General features: G+C 38.4%; 1 protein-coding gene across 2 annotated transcripts in view; it reads left to right on the top strand.

Annotated features, from left to right (window-relative positions):
• Nucleotides 1–8,337, top strand: part of mmd2a (monocyte to macrophage differentiation-associated 2a) — a 77,407-nt gene extending 69,070 nt beyond the window's left edge. For both annotated transcript variants that reach the window (XM_069904757.1, XM_069904756.1), the window contains exons 6-8: nt 2,873–2,974; nt 6,159–6,228; nt 7,300–8,337. In XM_069904757.1, coding sequence (XP_069760858.1) covers nt 2,873–2,974; nt 6,159–6,228; nt 7,300–7,503 — 376 coding nt within the window. In that variant the 3' untranslated portion in view covers nt 7,504–8,337. The remainder of the gene's footprint in view (nt 1–2,872; nt 2,975–6,158; nt 6,229–7,299) is intronic.
• The last annotated feature ends 5,276 nt before the right edge of the window (nt 8,338–13,613 follow it).

Genomic DNA, 13,613 nt, shown 5'->3' with positions numbered 1-13,613 from the left:
AAAAGAGTAGCTCCGTGAATCAGAAGTAATGCCGCAGCTTTACAGCTCCACCAGCCTGGGTTTGATCTGGACTGTCTTTGCAGAGTTTGCACATTGTTGCTGTGACAGTGTGGATTTCTCTTAGGTCCTTGGCTCTCATCTTTTTTTCCAACTCACATACCACCTTAAGTAATACCTTACTAACCACAGAGCACCTATGCCATAAAAAGCACCTATGCCATAAAAAAAGGTTGAGAAATACTGTCCTAGTTGCTCTGGTTTCCTTCACACACCCTTGATAAACTTAAATGTTTGTGGGGAGGTGAGAAAGAATAGGTCGCACAGGGAAACAAGTGGGGGTATGGGATTGGTGGGATTACTGTGAGATGCAGCATGGACTCAGTGGGTTGAATGGTTCCCTTCTATGTTGTAAGGAAATATTAACAAAAGTTTAAAAGATAAATGATCAAAATGCAAGACTTTTTTTTAATTCAAGAAAAATTTGGAGCAAATGTTGCTTTTTAATATCTGTAAAAATGTATTGAAGTGCATTGAGCAACGAGAGACAACCATAACACAATCATTTTTAATTATAAAAGTAGGCATTGACCCACTAGGTCCATGCCAGGTTTTTCCTGGGACAGTTGAAAATCAGTTCCATTGTTTGACACGCTCCGCTATCTTACTGCACTTTAGATATTGAAACGTTGTTCCCTTAAAAAGTTTTAAAGGTTTCCGTCAAAGCATTTCATGATCTGACAACTCTCCAGTTGAAGATAATGCTTCTCATATCTCTCCTGCCTTGCGTACCTACGATTTAAAATCAAAGATGAAAATAACACTGGACAACATAGATTTTTCTTCCTGAACACTTTTGAGTGTATTTTATGGATTTTGGGCTGCTATCAGGAAAATCATCTTAAGATTTTCATAATTTTAGATATAATGTGTTTTTGTGATTTCCTATCATATTTTATGTCTACTAGTATATTGCCCACAAAGAAGGCTTTTTTTGGTCAGTCCAAGCCTGCTTGAGCATGCACTCAGTGCAGGAGCTATGCAAATGTTGTCTTAGGCCTGGGCATCTTTAGTCAGGATTAGACGTAGACAGGCTGTAAAAGCAGCTGTGCATTGCATTGCTATTGAGTGAATGCATGTGGATGCACAAGTTCTTTAGACAATAGTACAGTGACTGTGATACATTCTGTTACATTTGTGGAAGAAGGCTCAAAGATGCAGCATGAGTGCACTTAATAAGAAAGCGTATGAGCTTTACTTTAGCTGTATAATTGGCGACCAAGACAAACCCTAGGCTCCTCATATTTGTTGTGCAACGTGTGCAGTCAACCTGAGACCCTATAATTGGAGAAATAAAATCACTCACAACTTCCATACACACCCACACTGTCAACAATGTTGACAAGGGTTGATAGACTAATGCCACAGAATTTAAGGCTGCATTTAAACCCCATGAGTTCAGGAGTTTGCCTAACACTTTGTCATTTTACAAATAATTCCCACACCCATAATCAGCCCAGAAATGGTTCAGCAACACCCCAAATTTATTTTTATGGTATCCTTGGTACAAGCTTCAGTGATGGGAGTTATTTTATGAATAGAACCGTCATATGACAGTATGAGGGAACAGATTCAGAGTTACAGTGATCAATTGGTACGAACCGTAGGTAGTATGATTTTACTATTTTGAGATTCATTCTCGAGTCTGATGGAAAGAAACTGTCCTTTCATCTGGTAGTTCATGATCTCACTCTCGTGAACTTTCTTTCTGAAGGGAGCTGTGTGAAGAGAGTGTGGCCGAGGTGGGACGAGCCATTAATATGTTGCTGCTTTTCCAAGGCAGAGGGAGTTATAGATGGAGTTAATGGAAGTGAGGTTGGGGCGGCGGGGGGGGGGGGGTACGTATGATGGCCTGAGCCATATTCATAACCCTCTGCAGTTTATTTGTGCTGTTTAGTGGAGCAGTTCCCATACCACACAGAGGCACCCTAATCAGATGCTTTCAATGGTGCACCTGTAGAAGTTGTTAAGGAATGTGCTGATGACATGCCAAATTTTCTCATGCTTCTGAGGAAGTAGAGACGCTCTTGTACTGGCTTGGCCATTGCTTCAAAATTGGTGGACCAGCATAAGTCACTGGAGATGTTTACACCAGGAACTCAGAAATGTCTACTATCTTGAGCTCAGCATTTTTGATGAGCTCTGCACCGCTTCTAGAGTTCCATAAGCAGCTACTTAATCGTTCTGATATTGAGGGACAGATTATTATGCTGACATTGTGAAAAGTCCCTCTAGCTCTCTTCTGTACTCTGCGTTGTTGTTAGAGTTCCTGCCCATAATAGTGATGTCATCTGCAAATTTATAGATGGAATTGGAGTGGTGTTTGGCCACGTAGTTGTGGGTGCACGGGGAGTATAGTAGGGGATTGAGTGCATAGCCTCGGATGCCCTGGTGTTGAGGAGGTGCTGACACCTAATCCTCACTCATTGCAGCCTGTTAGAATGGAATGGATCCAATTTCAGAGACGTGTGCTGAAACCAAGGTTATGTAGCTTGGGGATTCGTTTTATTGGCACTATCATGTAGGGCTGTAGTTGATAAACAGTAGTCTGATACAGGTGGCCTTGTTGTACCAAGGATATGTATAGGGCCAAGAACCTGGCATCAGTGTTTTGACAGTATGCAAAGTGGGTCAAGGGTGACTGGTAGACTGGAGTTAATGTGAGTACTTCATGATGGTGGATGCCATTTACCAATGAGTCCTCCGGTGAGTCTATCGATGAGCCCTCTGCAATCCCAAATCCTTTTGAAGAGAGCGTGGATGTCCTGCTATGTCGAACTGAATCAATTCATTGTGCTACTGTTTCCTTCAACAGGCTGAATCTGCGGGAGCTGGGTCCCTGGGCACAACACATGCGCTGGATCATCTGGATCATGGCCTGCATAGGGACCATCTATGTGTTTCTGTTTCATGAACGGTGAGTACCTCGACTGACTCTAAGTGAAACAGAAATGAAGAGCCTAGTGAGGCAAAGCTGGTTATGTACTTACAAATGTGTTTACCTTTTTAGTTAAAACTGGCAAAAGCAATTTTGCAACAGTAGCACATGAAACTTTTTTTTTCCACTGCCACAAACAACGGGTTATCCGAGATCTGCCAACACAAACTGAACGTTATGCTTATTGTGCCCCATTGAGGCTGGTCAAGGAACAGCATTTAGCACAAACGAATACATCTTTCCAATCAGAATATTGTGCAAATTCCAAAAGGATACATATCAGTCCATTAGATGAGGACAATAATTTTAATAGACATTAATTAACTAATTAATTAATTCCTAAACATTAATAAAAATATGAAGGTTCAGTAAATGAGTATGATTTTCATCAGATTGCTTTTGTAATGACAAGACTAAGAGAACCCCCCACCTCCCTACCTGAATAGAAAACATTAAAAATGCAGACCACAGTATCTCAGAGTTACTGACATTTGGTAAACTAGCCCAGAGATGGAAACACCTGCTGAATGTAATCAGTCTAAACTCACAGACAGGATGGATTGCATTTCAGAAGAATATTAGGTGCACATTGGTACAAGAGGAGGCCATTAATCCCTTCAGCTTGTTCCGCATTTCAACAAGGTTATGTTTGACTTCATAGGAGATGAAGAGCGGGAAAGCAAAAAGACTACGCTGATGGAGAGGATTCCCATTCGATCCCTTGGCAACAAATTACAGTAACTTGCATTAATAATTAAATCTCTAAGTCATCCATTCTCTTGGAGACAACTAGCTTGGTGGTTATAAAAATGCTCAGAAACTGCAGTCCTCCATTGCTGCTTCCTTTAAAGAAAATAAGGATAAATAGCTCTTCCGATGATTTCTGAATTTTCAACACCTTCTTAACTTTTAAGAAAACGATTGATAGCTTAAACCTATTTTTGCCCGGCAGATAGAATTTATGTTCTTCGGCGTCATTATCTCAGCACAGACAGAAAGGGAGCACATTTTTAATTTGGTTGTTCGGCATCACATTAGTGTTGGGAATACTCTTCACTTTGTTCCAACTCTGTCTCAACAGCATACTCTTCCCTACTTCTCGTACTCAATGCGCTTCTGTTTGACTGGATCCTTGAAGGTTTTGTGCTGCACGTATTGGTTCTCGATGACTTGAGATCAGTAGATTTTTATGTTGAGGCTCCTTGTAGTTTGCATAGAGAGAATGCTTGGCTTTTGTGAGTAGAACAGAACACTGGTACTGGAGGTGTCATCAATTCACCTCAGTCCAACTTCTAAGGTCTTGCTACCTTTGATTAAGCATTATATATTTTCCAAGTGTGAAGAGGGCATATTTCAAGTTATTGAATGGACAATATAAACCCAGTGTCCCTGCTGCTGTAATTTGTCATCATTTTGTTCTAATAGCAGTGCCTTGGGCCACTAACGTTGAGACAAAATGGAGAATAAAACTGTCACAGCCAAATCCAATCTATAAGAGGCCACATTCGATTGCATATTGTCTTGGTCCCTCTTTGAACTGTGGCAAAGGACCACCTTCATGTTAATCCTTTTCTAGCAACAACAGTCTAGAACAGGGGGAGCAAACCTTTTAAATTTTAATCTTTAATTTTGACATACAGCACAGTGACAGGACCTTTCAAGCCACATGTATGTACCAGGAGTGTAGGTTAATTGGGGGCTACGGCCGAAATAGCCTGTTACTGTGCTGTATGTCTAAATTAAAAATGTAAAAAATGTAAAATTAAAAGGGTTGGTCTAGAATGATCCCAATCTAATTTGCATTTGAATCCCAAAACATAAGAAAACATTGTTCCATTGGTTTCTGCAAATCATTTTGTTCTATTTTTTGATTAAACTATATTAATGCTGCTTATTCTAGGATAACGTAGCATATCCACATCAGCCTGAATAAAACATTTGTCAATATGAAACATGCCCTGCTTTCTTCACGTATCATCTGTGACTACTGCAGGGGGCGACCCACTGTAAGGTAACCTGGGAGGCTGGCTCCACCTACTCCCTGCCTATCACCAGCCCCATATAAAGGCTCACGCCTTTATAGGAGTAGACCACATGGAGCCAGAAGCCAGAACCTTGTGTGCAAGCTCATTAAAGCCTGTCGTACAGCCTTCATAGTTTGAGCTTGTTTGTTTGCACTGCAGCGCATCACAGTTGTGTCATCAGCTTTTCTCATGAATACATGAATCACTGTGACCTTTAAATCCTATTTTAACTTTCTTGACTCCTGTATTCCAATATTATTACAACCTTTTTCATTCAGTTTCTTGGTACTCAATATTCTTCTTCCCAATTTCAGCATTACCTGCAATCATATCCTTAGATGTCTGGGAGAGTCAGAATGAGAGGGATTCCTTGTTTTAAAAGCCCGTGGCACTTGGTGTTCACATGAGGTTTCCCTGGATCAGATCAATCTGCAAAAACCCCATTTTCCCTTGATTTCTTCCCTCCTAGGTTGGTCTATTCACAACAATTTTATGAATTAAATGTTACAGGTAGGTTGTTGGCAGGACCAGCATTAATGATGCATACACAAGATATGGCCCAGGTTCTTCACAGAAAGAATATCAACCATAATAACAAAATAGTAGAACCATGAAGCTTTTGAAGGTGTTTTTTTGGGTACTTTGTCTATTGAATTCATTCAATGACTGTAGCCGCACTGAATGATCTGCATTGATGCAATTCAATCAGTCCAGCCATTTCCATTCATTATATTATGGACCCATGGTTAAGGAAAATTCAACATAAGGTAAATTTTTAAGCCCACAGAGACCATCTGAAAAGATTTTATTATCAAGATCTAGCTGAACGTTTTCAGATCACACTAACTTTTTGATTTCTCTGTAATTTGATGTGAAGCAATGTATGGTACCATGATCTTCCCACTGTGCAATTCAGTATCAATAACAATGAACTAAAATATACAACCCAGATACCATATGTGTCAGTACAATGAATAGTCGACATGTGAAACCATTAACTAAGGCAGGGAACTGTTGGGACACGAACCATACTACAACACGATGAGCAGGTTTATTAGTTAATTTCGCCCATGATGTACCCAATGGAGTCATGCACAAAATTTTGTCCCTTTCATCTTGTGCCACCGGTCTGTTTGTAGGTACAAAATCGTGGAATTGATCTGCTACATGGTAATGGGCGTCTTTCCTGCACTTGTCATTCTGTCAATGGTAAGAGGTTGTATTTTCGATTTCCAATCGATTCTGTGCAATGCATTGCCTCATTTTTATAGAGTGATGCCTGTAAAGTCTTAAGTATTGATATTTCTAAAGAACGTTTCATGGCCTCAGAAGCAAGAATAAAAGTGCTTTGAAAGTTTGTTAAAAATGTCGGGGATCGTTTACGAATTTTCACACAAAGGCCCCACAATGGTTTTGGTCAGGTAATTGCAGGTGAATCAAGATCAGAATTTATTGACTTGAACATGTCACAAAATTCGTTGTTTTGCAGCAGCATTCATCATGGCTGCAAATATTTCTCTAAATTTTAAATTACATTTAAAAATAAATTCTTCAATGCAAATGGAAGAGAAAATGTGGTTCATTGTACTTTCATAAATCTGATAGCAGATCATTAATCGTTGGATTATCAACAAATCTGTATGTGTAGTTGAGAGTGCAAGAAGTGGCCACAATGTAACATTTTATCTGAAAGGCAATGCATTTAGTTGTTTTACTCAACCTCTGTATTGCATTAGTGTCAACCCTAGATTATATACTTGATCCCCTTTACTGACACTTGAATCTGCAAAGCTAGAGACAAGAGTTACGCTGCCTGAGCTACATTTGTTTCCTAATTAAAGGATATGTTGTCAAAGCTGCCAGTGGAGCCAAATAGAAATGAAATACTTAAGCTGCTTTTAACCTTTAAAGAGTGTTAACGATTTCTCATTGAACATTAAAATAAAATAAATGATCTAGTCATTCATTCATTGCTGTTTATGGGAATATGGTTGTACTCAAATTAGTGCATAATTTTTCAATATTACAACAGAAATTATGGTCCAAAATTACTTTACAAATTGTTCTGTGAAAGTTATAAAAGCTGCTCATGTTCTTTGATTTTGGAGAGGAAAGTGTTGGCAAATTGCAACTACATGAATACTAATCTTAGCCATCTGATTGCCTTGAAATTATCCAAGATCTTAATTAAGTGCATGCAATATAATTATAACAATGGCAAGGAAGTATTAGCAAAGTGCTTCATTGAAATAAAGGTCTTTTCTTGTTGTCTTCATTCAGCCTAATACTGAAGGATTGTTTGAACTGCTGGTGGGCGGTTTCTTCTATTCCCTGGGAATGTTATTCTTCAAAAGTGATGGCTGGATTCCATTTGCACATGCAATATGGCACCTCTTCGTGGCCATTGGGGCAGGGATCCATTACTATGCTATTTGGAGGTATCTGTACCGCCCAGGAATGCTGGATATGAGGACATCCAAGTGATCAGATAGCAACCTGTGACAGACATTACTTATCAAGAGCCATAGCAAAAATGGCAAGACGTTTCAACAATCTCTGAACCATGCAATTATGTGTTTGAAGGTCAATGCCTGAACTTCCAATATTTAATACATGGCTCTCAGCACTGAAGGTCCAATTTCTTGGCCAGTATTAAACTCACAAACATGTGCACACATATACAAACATTCCTGTAAATTTGACGAGTTTTACATACTGCATAAGCCTGACTATTATTCTATTAACTAGAAGATTTCTCCCAAAAGACTTGAATTATGATTGGCTGTGGAGTTTTATTGGTTAAATCCTAAGTTATATTTTTCTGTGAAGAGAGTGCAAGTGAAGATCATATTTTCCAGAAGATTCCATGGAGCACATAATAAGATGGATTTGTATGAAACTGGAGTGCTTGAAACCCCATGAAAGCATTTGAATTATTTTGGTTAATTGGTAGAAGTGGATATGTCTTTAATTTGTGATGTTAGCAAGGTTACGATGTCCTGCTTCAGAACATATCTAGGACTAATGAAATAGAGGCCTGCAGCTAGTAGAACACCTGCCTTCACTGCAGCAGCGTCTCAGTTCTGACCTTGGGTGCAGTCTGCATGGAGTTTGTACATTCCATGGGTGCTCTGGTTCCTTTGCACATTCCGAAGACATGAGGTTGGTGGCTTAATTGGCGACTATAAATTGTCCAATATTACAATAGGCACTGATAATAATAAAACTTTAGTTCAATTTCTATAGGCCCTTAGTTCCTTAAGAAACATTAATAATATTCCTCATTGCTGAACATCTTGCCCTCATAACTATTCATCATGCCAGATAAGCTGTAAACAGGCAAGTTCACAGTGGAGTGCATCATATTTGCTTCCTGCTGCAAGAAGCAATGAATAGCTGATTTAAATTTTACAATACTGTAAAAGTCGAAAAATCAGGATGCCAGAAATCCAGACCAGCCAAGAATCTGGACTTCTCGAAAACTCTTGCCTTTTGCTTGCATGCATGTGTGTGTGCTTGCATTGCGTATATGTGTGCGTGCAAGCATTGCGTGCGTGCGTTGCGTAAGTACCACAGATGTACTGCCTGAGAATCTGGAAAATCATAAAATCTGGACCCTATTCCCGAACTTTTACTATACTATTTTAGAGAAACTGCGAGTCATTACCCTATTCATCTGCTGCCCCAAACCAACAAATATGTGTGTGAAACCATTAACCAGCTGTTTGGTTTTATTTTGGAATTATCCAGTAGTTCTAAGCTGTATTCTACCAAGGGAGTCTCACCCACTCTCACTAGGATACTGGAAATTAAATCTTGTGTTAATTTTATTGAACATTTTTTGAGTTATGAATATTTAAAAACTAACACTATAACTGAATCTATATCATTAAAATGACCCATAGTTACGCTTCCAAATGAGCAAAAATAAAATTGCAAACATTAAAGGCCATTGGGGAGTATTTTTTCTCAAACTCTTGCTTTCCCTGGTATTACATTATAATAAATGATTTCCTAAAGTTATAAAGAGTTGCTCTGCGATGGAGCATCCACTTGGATTCTATAAATTTGGTTAGACCTGGGAGACAGCTAGTTATATTTTTTACAACTCACCCGTCTCTGAAAACTCTTTACAGGATTAAATCTTAGGTTTCACTATTAAATGCACATGGGACTAACTGTGAACTTTCACGCCAGTAAAGGGCTTTGGCAGAAACAAATAAAGGCCAGAATATCCGATGCATGGTATTTTAGCCCCTGTAGATAATAGTTGTCTACTAAATGGGAACATTACAAAATCTCCTTTTTAATTATTCTACTAAAATATTTCATTGCACTTTATATAGCAGCTGAAGGAATCTCTTTGAATAAAATCATAAAATTATTTTAGCACTAGAGAAGGCTCATCAGCCCATTGGACTCTGCCTCCCTTTTTGCAGAACAATTTAGTCAGTCCCATCCCCTTACTCTCTCTCGCATTGACCTGTACATTCTTTTTTCCCATGCCTATCCACTTAAAGGATCAATTCATCATATTTTAACCATTCTTACAAACAGAGTTCCAGATTCTAACTTTTCTCCGAATAAAGTGCTTTATTTCACATCCCTTTTTAAATCTATGACTATGAACTTGGTCCTCTTTGCATCTATTACCCTGAGCAGTACCTTGTTCTGCATTTCAAGAGGACCTAAAATACAATGGTTTCCATATGGATCTTATGTAGATTTTAGGTATTTCAACCAGTTGCGAGACACAGCATTAAGCCTCTTCCTAATACGAGGCTTAATAACCTTTCACAAAATCCTCAACAGACTTTAACAGTATAGGCATCAATCCAGTTTCACTGAGGGTTGGTAGGCTTGAATCTTGAACTGTGTACTAATAGAGTCGGATTCTCTCTATTTACCCCATGTAAAGCAGTCAGAATATGCCTCAGACATATTTTCAAAATGTTGTGCGATGTAACTTAAAGAGCACTTTATTCCCAGTGCCTTTGTCTCTTGCCCTTCTAAATAATAAGGTTGGTTGGGTTAAGAGGTGATGTTGAAAATATGGTTCACATTTTAAAAGCAACTCCATAAGATGGTCCCAATTATTGTGTCACATCTTGCATGTCAGAACACTGCAGGTTGCTGATGTTGCCCCGTGCTCTTGAAAAACCCAGAGAAAGATCCCACAGTACAAGTTCACGCACTCCATTTAAACTGGATTTTTGCTGAAACCAATATTGTCTGAGAGCCACCTGCTCTGTAAAGCCAGTGTGGACAGTGAATTGGTTTGTGTTTACAGTGATCCAGTCAATGAACTATAATTGTAATTCATGGAGTCATACAATTCAGAAAGTTGCCATTTGTGCCATCGTGCCAATACCCCAGAAATATTTCCCATTTCAGGTATATGACAAATCATAAATTACCGAATAATTTCCTTTCACCACTCTATTATGGGGTACATTCCAATCAAACCAACCCCCAGCATAAAAAAAATTCCATATTCTTACCAATAGACCTTTTGCCAAGATGTGTGTGTTTTTAGTTACCCACCTTCTTGCCAATTTAAACAGGTATTCATTATTGTTTCTCAAAGAATTGTTTCATAATTCTGAACAGCACTTTCACAATTCACCTTAGTTTTCTCTGTTGTTAGGAAAAAAACCACAGCTTCTGTAATCAATTCCTACATCATCTATGCTTACTGCCATTGGACCAAACTTCTAATGCCTCAAGTGGTTTCAAGACCATTACAGGCCTTGGATTCAACTGACCTCTACGTCATTCCTGCCTAAACTTCAATAATTTCAAGTATTTTGCTTTATATTCAAGGGCTGACATCACTCAAAGTATTATCAATGCAGTATTAACCTATCAGTGTTTCTTGAGATGCCCAGGGGATTCAATTTTCTTTAACATTTCACTGGTTGATAACCTTCTGAATAAAAATTGGTCTGCACACTATTTTAGTGCAATCATTACCCCATTTAAAATAAACAGGTTTATAATTCTGCTGAAGTAATACACAAAGGCATTCAACATTAACTTCTAATGTACTAGAAGTAGAAATTAAATCTCTGGCTAAGTGACTTGAAAAAAATAATTAAAAATATCTGGCTCAGAGGGAAATTAACTTTTCTGTGTGTATCTCTCTTCAAGTTGGTCAAGGACACGGCCATTTAAAAAAAAAATGCAACGATTTTGTACTTTTTACTGAAACCTGCAACGTGTTAGTTTAAACTTGATTTGTTAATTGGGTTCAATTATTTTACCAGCCAGTAACGTAGAGATTAATGAATTCTCCTCATTGCCAAAATCTAGCCTTATCCTTAAAACAACTTTTCTGAATACATTTGAGAGATATCAACTTGACTGACACAATGTTGGGATTCTGTCCATCTTTTCTAGAAAAACTAAGTTGAATTATTATTTATCTTACTTTGCCGATTGACTTTCAAAACTCTAAATTTAGTTGAGGCCTGCTGGCAAGACTTTGTAAAAATATGCACAAATTATGTATGTTAAAAATGAAATTTCAGCTTGTCATTACATGCTGATAATATGTATATAGTATTCATTCAATGTAACCAAATTGCACCTCAAAACATGACAAAAGGTAATGCGACATAGAAAGGTGCAGAATCAATCGCGGAGAATTATGGGAATTTTAGTCCATCAGCAACTGATGATTCCAAGGAATGGGGTTCCCCAAATGCAGCACTGATATCAGCCCCAAAAAGAAAAATAAAATATTCTGTGTGACTCACTTCAGGAACTTCTAACCAAGCTGCCTATAACTTGGAGTGAACGCCACTCTCCGGTTTTTATTCTTTTGTACTGAGAATATTGTTGAATGTTAACTTTGCATGATTTGAATGTCACATGAAACTTTGATACTGACTTTTAGATCTAATTAAAATATAATGATTGAATATTTCTGAAACTCTCTGTATGCGTGTATTTGATGATTTTTGTGTTTTATATTCAAGATAATTTATGATTCTTTTAATAGTTATTTTGAGATTAAATAGAATACCTCACCATTTGTGTTGTCATGAGAATGATTTAAGAGAAGGAAGTTTAGCTGTTCAAAGTGAAAAGTCACCCAACACATTGTGAAAGAGACCCAAGGAGTAGATTGGTCCACAGACCGGTTAATGAGCTCTGACGCAAAATGTCAACAACTTGCTGAACAGATTTTTGACCCACTCATCCTTTCATGGAAAATAACATGCGTCTCAAAACCATTATTGGACATGCCTATTTGAAGCTGCTGCTTGACTACAGGCAGCTTTGTGAAGAAAATATTACTGGGTGGTTTGGGTTGTGGTGGAATTGATTGGATGTAGATTCTTCCTGTCTTGACTTGTTGCTGGACCAGAGCTAGTTTCCACCTGATTTGCTTCTCTTTCAAGTAAATTGATCCAATTGAGTGACGAGTTAAGCTTCAACTTAATATTCTACGATCAGAGCACATCAAATCAGCAGGTAAGATCGATATTCATATGTGTTTAAAACTTCTATTGTGGTTTGACTTTTACTATCAGAAGGGAAATTTTACAAGAGTTAGGAAAATTATATTTCTTTCTCCTCTACTTCATCAACAAGCCAGATTCCAGACCATCATCACAGTTTACGCAATCTCTTAACCTGAGGGTGCAGTGCATTTCAGATTGAGTGCCATGTTTACAGAGAGGTCAGATGTACCTTTGACTCTGGGATCTTTTGCTGAATTCCATACTTGGCTCAGGCCAGGGATTCCACGCTTCAGCTTTCTTACTGAGTACACATGGAGAAGAGTGACTTTATTCGAATCGCACAAAATGGATCTGAGTATAAGGCTGAAGTGCCAGTTGATGAAGTAGACAAAGATGATGTGGTCAAACAATAATCATGGCTTTTATTAGCAGAAACTCATGGTACAATAATGAAAGACAATAGATGCATATACAGTTATATCCAAGGGGAGTGTCCTTAACAGTAGAGATAATACACAGCCGATGTTAGTACAGCCAGGCTCGCCAGAGGGGAGACAGGCAGCTTGGCAGACATTCACCACAAAGGCCAAAATAATAGACTGTGTGGGAAAGTAAGAACTTGTGTCTGGACTTGTCATGTGCAGTTTATAATATAGGCACCACACCACCTGATTTGCCTATGGCAATCTTTCACAAACACCAGAGAAGTTGACCAGGTAATGTATTCTCATACAATGTGTTGGAAGCTACACAATGGCCAGGACACTAGAAATGTTTTTCTTTAACTAGTTCCCAGCTGAGAGAGGTCATAACATTTCAATAATACACCTTCTCTCGGGGCAATATGTTTGACAGTACATTAATTCTTGAGTAGGACGAATCTACAATCTTCTAACCATAAACAGGGGTGGAATCCATTGAGTCACAGCAGTAGTTAGTCTGGCAGGATATCTCCTCCTTCTTTGGGTTACTGAAATAGACATTCAAAAGCTGCAGTGGGTTTTAAGAACAGAGACTAATTCCAATAATATGCGACTGAGTTGTGGTGAGGAAAGACAAGAGAAGCCATTTCTTGTCTGGGAAGTTATACCGTACAAAAAAGTTGTACTGTGCTAAAAAAAAAAG

Source organism: Narcine bancroftii, chromosome 12, assembly GCF_036971445.1.
Source record: "Narcine bancroftii isolate sNarBan1 chromosome 12, sNarBan1.hap1, whole genome shotgun sequence".
NCBI classification, from domain to species: Eukaryota; Metazoa; Chordata; class Chondrichthyes; order Torpediniformes; family Narcinidae; genus Narcine; species Narcine bancroftii.
The sequence above is the reverse complement of the archived record's forward strand: the minus strand, read 5'-3'. Positions and strand labels throughout refer to the sequence as shown.